Source organism: Sparus aurata, chromosome 1, assembly GCF_900880675.1.
Source record: "Sparus aurata chromosome 1, fSpaAur1.1, whole genome shotgun sequence".
Classification (NCBI taxonomy): domain Eukaryota; kingdom Metazoa; phylum Chordata; class Actinopteri; order Spariformes; family Sparidae; genus Sparus; species Sparus aurata.
In genome coordinates, this window is record NC_044187.1 from 34,243,837 (window position 1) to 34,250,466 (window position 6,630).

General features: G+C 40.4%; 1 protein-coding gene across 1 annotated transcript; it reads left to right on the forward strand.

Moving 5' to 3' along the window:
- The first annotated feature begins 688 nt into the window (after positions 1-688).
- On the forward strand, positions 689-6,393 carry LOC115586223 (nicotinate-nucleotide pyrophosphorylase [carboxylating]). Its single transcript, XM_030425061.1, has 5 exons — positions 689-767; positions 1,737-1,990; positions 3,682-3,992; positions 5,439-5,570; positions 5,681-6,393. Exons 2-5 carry the CDS (start codon positions 1,738-1,740, stop codon positions 5,888-5,890), a joined length of 906 nt encoding a protein of 301 aa, XP_030280921.1. The 5' UTR covers positions 689-767; position 1,737; the 3' UTR covers positions 5,891-6,393.
- Positions 6,394-6,630: the final 237 nt, after the last annotated feature.

Consider the following 6,630-nt stretch of genomic DNA (forward strand, 5'->3'; position numbering starts at 1 on the left):
TGCCTGAGTGGTGCTCTATAAATACACTTGCTTTGCCTTGGCTATAAATGGTGGCCTATTAGAAAGGGGGATTAAACTATTAAAGGGTCTGACTGTCTGATGTGAAGCCTTAAGCCTCCATTTAACACTTCTCCTCCCGATGGGCTTTTTACCTTACAATGACTGCTGGCCTGCAGCCTTCACGTGTGAAAGTAAAACCAATACTGCAGTTCTTTTTGTTGGCTGCAGGCTGAGTTGTTTTCATTGCCTTTAACCAGGGTTGGTGTTGCAATAACTTCCCCATGCACGGTTAACACACTGTGGCTGGCCACCAGGGCACACAGTGAGAGCAAGAGATGCAGGCCCAAAAATGTTCTTAGCACTGGTGTGAAGCCAATCTAAGAAAACAGGCCAGTCACGGCTTAAATGCGCTGCGCCACAGTTATGTATAATACCCAATTTGTTGCAAATTCTTGATGCAGAGTTGTATATAGTAGTTTTCCATGCTCAATCTGATGTTAGCAGGCCTTCAGCAGCTTATTGCTCAGTTACATTGACTCAGAATCTTGAATTTACACCATCTAATCTTGATCCATATGTGCACTCTGACCTGTGAATCAGCCTTGGTTAAAACAATCAACGTAAAGCCTAAAGTGCTAACTCTTAGCTTGTACACATTCCAACATGGACACAGGGTCAAATTCCACATCACACACGTCCTGCAGCTCTCTGTGCTCAGCAATTCAGCCATACAGTCTGTGACCAACAGAGAGAGGAGAGCTACTGATGTAAGTAAATGTCTTATTTGCATTTATTTGTGCTGTTCCCTTCTAGACAACCATAAATTGATTCATGTGTGACTGAATATGCCGTGGTAGTAAATATTTATTGTATACTAGTTGTGTACACAGAATACAGCTGTGATCTGGTGACTATGAGGGCCATGACAGCCGATTCACAACATTTTCATTTTCATCAAACCAAACAGTAGTCTCTTATTTAGGTTTCTGTTCAAATGAATTGTTATAGTTGGGGATACAAGAGGGACTTTGTATGTTGGGTGCTGAGAATCTGATCTGTTGAATGTAGTCTCCATTTTCAGATCTGTCTTCAATGTTCTTTTTGTGTCCTCTCTGGTTTTTTTAATCATGCTTATATCATCGATAACCCCTGGGATGTTTTTGTGTCCTCCATAAGTCTGTTACGTTGTGAAATCTGCTTTGTGCTATGCTACAGCTATTCCACTGCCATTCTCTTCTGGAAACAGAGTGAGAGAAACAATGCAAATCTATCACGAAACTTTAAAATTGTCACGTCAAGTCAGTTTTATTCACATAGCCCAAATGGCAGTCACATTGCCTCGGTGGGCTTTACAATTCGTACAGTAAACGACATCCTCGGCCCTTAGGCACTCAATTTCGAGTAAGGCAAAAACAAAACCAAATGGGTAGAAAAATAGAAGAAACCACAGAAAGAGCCATAGAGGAAGGAACCCTTTGCCAGTACTGACAGACATGCTCTAGAAAAAAAAAAATCACAGAATATACAGATTGCAGTGACAAAATATCTGATACAAGTAGATTATAAAACATATATGTGAAGAATGTGGAGCCAAGAGGAAGACTGAGCATACCTGTCATCTACAGTTCATAGTCATTGTTTTCTGAATCACAGTTAGTGTGAGACAAGAGAGCGTCTTGAAAGTTGAATGCTCTCAGTTCCCACTTTTATGTCAACTGACACAAACTACGTTTCAGAATGTCTCCGGCCTCGCACACAGCAGCGCACTTGATCCCACCTCATGCTCTGACCCGGCTGGCACAAGAGTGGCTGGGAGAGGACGCGCCGAACTTTGACCCGGCAGGAGTGTGTGTGGGGTCACAGGAGGTCGAGGCCAGGTTGCTGTGCAAAACACCACACAGTGTCCTGGCAGGGAGCCCCTTCTTCACAGCAGTGTTCACTGAGGTCGGCTGCACCGTGGACTGGGTTTTCCAGGAGGGAACTGAGATCGGTAGGCAATGCACACTTTTCTCCACAGCACAAAGATATTTCAATCACGAGAGACTCAGATTTTTTGATTCAACATAAATATTTATCGCCATGTGTACAAAAAGAATTAGAGGTTGACAGTTAGACTCCATTATGATGAAGTAATATTTGGGGAGATGATGAAGCTGTGGGTAGAATAGGAAAGGGGGTTTCCTTTTTTGGGGGCGACTGAGTCGAGACACTGGTTGTAGAGATGGAGAAAGACGATCCTGGAGTTCTGTCGATAGAAGAGTCTATTCTGGTGAGTAGAACTGGAGGAGGATCGCACAAATGCCGTAGAAAACGTTTGTTTTTATTTGTTTACATTAATCGATTGATAGTTTTTGTCTAGATTAAGTCCAGAAAAGCAACAACAATGGACAAACTGTTCTTTGTAAATATGGTCAATCTATACTTTGACTGTGTTCAAGCTCAGCCACTGCTTCTCACTGTCTTTCTTTTAAAAGTCTTTTACCATCAGGCCTTTTATAAGCATTCCAAATGCAGTTCCATCTAAAACATAGCTGAAAACATTTGATTAATTCAAAGCAACAACCAGGAGACAATAAGCTTAGCACAAAAACTGGAGGTAGTGGTAAACTGCTAGCCTGGCCCAGTCTAAAATGTTAAAACTTCTGTTTAATCAGTGCAAAAACCTAAATTACAAACAACTAGTTGCAGTGTTGTGAATTAGTGTGAAATAGTCAGGAAGATAAATATAGATTTAAGTTTAACACATTTTTACCTGTTTTCCAAACGTACCCTCCATCACATGCACAGTAATAAATTCTGCTAGGGGCCTCCAAGAAATGTTTTGATGAGGTCATGAAGTAGTATGGGATCACTGGAGCTGTTGTCTTGATTGTTAAAAAGAATACACAGCAACCAGCAATGCATAATCATGCTCCCTCACAATGAGCAATTCAAATAACTGGAATCAGAGTGACTTGCAAGCTAGTTCCCCGTCTTCCTTCCTCACTCTAACTTATAATTTGTATTTCCCCTAAAGTTATCAGCGACTGCAGCGGGTAGAGTGGATATGATGCCATCGACAAGCAACCAAATGAAATGCTTTGTTAACTTTAAAAGAATTTCTGTGGATTTGAATATTGTTGGAAACATTTGGGGTGATCTTAGTACACAACTCGACGAAATACATGTAATATAGGTCCGTTTGTTTTGTATTTTTGACATTTGAAACGTGTAACTCTTGCATATTATGCCATATTCGTGCCAAGATGGTGGGTAACACTGACCATAATTTTATTAGCAGACTGCACAGGACCCTGCAAGAGGTAGACTTGCTTATTAGGGGATTTTAAAGACAACATTCTCGAAATGTTTTGTAATGTGAGTTGCATGATGATGAGATGAAATACATTTGTAAACGTATGTTCTTTGGCCGCAGTCCAACAACAAAAACCACAGAGCATACTTCTATCTAAATGCAACATTATTCAGTTCAGCAAGGTTTATATCAAGTTTGGTAGATTCAAGTTTAAAAAAGCATTACTTTTACACTAGTTCCTTCGTATTGATTTTAAAGCTGTGGAAAATGTAACTAATTTAACGATGATTTACGCTTACAAAAAAAAGAAAAAAAAAATTGCCATTGGCAATTTTACAAGGGTCCATTTCTATCAGTCCTGCAAAGTTCTGCTCTCACCTCCACAGGTCCAGATGCCATCACACTGACTGCTGTAGTGAGAGGCCCAGCAAGGTGCCTCCTCCTTGGCGAAAGGCCGGCTCTCAACTGCCTGGCTCGGGCCTCTGGGATCGCAACTCGCTGCTCTCAGCTCCAGGCGATGGCAACAGTGAGAGGCTGGCACGGAGAAGTAGCCGGCACACGCAAGACAACCCCGGGCTTCCGCCTGGTGGAGAAGTATGCCATGCTGGTTGGTGGTGTGTCCATGCACAGACAGGACCTGAGTGGGATGGTGATGCTGAAGGACAACCATATCTGGGCATCAGGAAGTATCACACAGGTGGGCAGCTGCACCAATGGTACAACAGTTGTGTATAGTAGTGGATGTCCATATAGATGACTGAAAAATGTTCACCACAAAATTAAGCAAAAAAAAAAAAAAAAAAGGCCAAGATAATTTACATTTGAATTTAAAAAAGCATTGAATACCTCATTGTGAAATATAAAAACATCATCATATAGAAGTTACATTTCGTGCTCTCTAAAAGGTTCGGAGGGCAACAACTACATAATCCCAGGTCGGTAAGAATTTGTCCGATGTAAGTAATGTAACTACAAACAGAAACTCATTCGGTCATCACTTATTGTATGTTGAAGTAAACATGCAACGCTGTGATCCTCCCCGCTCACTGAATTTACATAGTGCAGAAACAAGTGACAGTGGAGGGGAGTGATTGAGACAAAGACACCATTCACCCCCAATGTCAACCAGCTGGTGGCGCAAGAAGAAAATACAGGGGATCATCAAAGTCAGTAGAATTCATCCTGGAATCCACCATGAATGTCTGTACCGAAATGTCAATACAACAAAACCAAAAGACAGTCAGACATTGCCATGCCTCAAACCGTGCCGCTAGCCTGGTTAAGAAAAACATAAAAGTTGCTCAAATTCATTATTCAAACGTCGATCTCAAATCCAGAAATTAAGTTAAATGTCAATATAAACATATTCATTTTTTTATTATTATTTTTCCTTTCTTTCTATTGACTTGAGTGTAAATACCAGTGAATGTATAGTATTAAAATATATCCCAACTTTAAAAAATAAAATAAAAATACAATTTCAAAAAAACATTTTTAAGTGTACAATATTAAACAGAACATAAATTTAAGTATGTCAAACAAGGATCTTGCTATGGAGCTTGAATGGAGAACCAAGTGCAGGACACAGAGCAGGTTTAGAGCAGTAAAGGTGTTTTACTGCTTTTACCAGGACACACAAACACAACTGCAGAGAGTCAGACAGGGGGCACTGGAAACACACAGGAGCACACTAGGAATCTTCAGAGGCCCCAGCCACGGCCGTAACAGGTCTAAAGCCTAAAAATAGTTCTCTAAAGTGCTCAAATTCAAAGTATTCAGTTGCATGTAAAATTCAAAGTATAATGGCCTATCTTTGTTTCCATAGTTTTACAAGCAAAGTGACATATCAAAACCATTAACATAACTGTCTAAAAAGCACACATTGCAGGTGTTTACTACTTTGATTGAAGAAAAACATTCTTTCAAAATAATGAATATCCTGTCTGAATTGAACGTTCAGCTTTCAGTGAAATACTTGTTCTTTCAACATTACTGAAATAAGATCGAAGGTCACAGATAGTAGTTTTCATTTTAAGTTTACATGGTCTTGTGGATTGTGTATCATTTTTAGTTTCTTTAAATGCTGCAAACAAGCCAACTACAGAGGCAGGAGATACAGTAATGTAAAACGTCTGTTTTCCAGGCTGTGAAAGCTGCCCGGTCCGTGTGCGGCTTCAGCAGTAAGATTGAGGTGGAGTGCTGCTCTGCAGAGGAGGGCAGAGAGGCGGCCGGAGCAGGAGCAGACATTGTTATGCTGGACAACTTTCAACCTCAGGTAGAGAATATTAAAACATCACACGTCTAGGTTACCTCTCACTTTCATAGTCTGGTTTCCACTGTGCATGAAATAATGCACCCCTCCTCCACCCTGTCTTACCGCCCTAGGAGCTCCATGTTGCAGCTCAAGCGCTGAAGGAGGAGTTCCCTACTCTCTTGATAGAGGCCAGTGGAGGAGTGACTCCTGGGAACATGGCTACGTATTTCTCCCCACATGTGGACATCATCTCCCTGGGCTGCATAACACAGGGCTGCCCAGTTGTGGACTTTTCTCTGAAGGTTCAAAAGCCTGTTGCTAACTCAAGCCTCCAAGAATGATGATAATCACCACCAACAGGATGTTCAGACAGTCCCACACTGACTCAATGATTAGGTGTAAGAACTCTCTATAAAAAGTCTGATGGTGCTAAAGATTTGGAAATAACTCATATCCTGTTTGCTCCCCGCATCACCAGTCATTTGATAAGGATCACGAGAAAATAGAAACTAGAATGTACTTGCTTACCCACAGGGGCCAAGTAGGCTAAATGGCAATTTCATTTAGTTCTTGAAAAAGGAAATATGCAAAGTTCTAACTAACTGGAGGGGAGGTTGAAATGTTACTTTTTTAGAAAAGTCAAAAGTAAATCCACCTTGACAACATGATGTTGCTCACGTTATCCCAGTAATGAATGACACAATTCTATAAATATCACTTCAAGTACATTTTACTGCTGACAATTAAGTACTTTTCTAAAGTATCTGAATACAGACCTTTAACGTGTAATGTTAACGTATTTATTCTCTGGTATTGTTGTACTTAAATAAAAGATCTCAGTACATTTGGAGGTAAAACATTCTTATTAGACCACACTTATGAGATAAAATATGTAACAGACACATTTCTTTAACATCAGTTACTGTTTGAATTACCAGTATATCAATAATTCATCCTTCATATAACACTGGTTACATTTTGGGTTCACCAAAATGTGTGTGGCCTCGGGCTCAGGTTAAAGGAAAAGTTGACGCAAAAACAAAGAATTCAGTCATTTTCTACTCAGTGTCCTGTCAATTGA

Bases quoted from the DNA above. Each gene is read 5' to 3' on its own strand.
- LOC115586223 (XM_030425061.1), top strand. From the start codon at position 1,738: ATGTCTCCGGCCTCGCACACAGCAGCGCACTTGATCCCACCTCATGCT. The intron at 1,991-3,681 runs GTAGGCAATGCA...TCACCTCCACAG, and splicing joins CCAGGAGGGAACTGAGATCG to GTCCAGATGCCATCACACTG. The intron at 5,571-5,680 runs GTAGAGAATATT...TTACCGCCCTAG, and splicing joins TGGACAACTTTCAACCTCAG to GAGCTCCATGTTGCAGCTCA.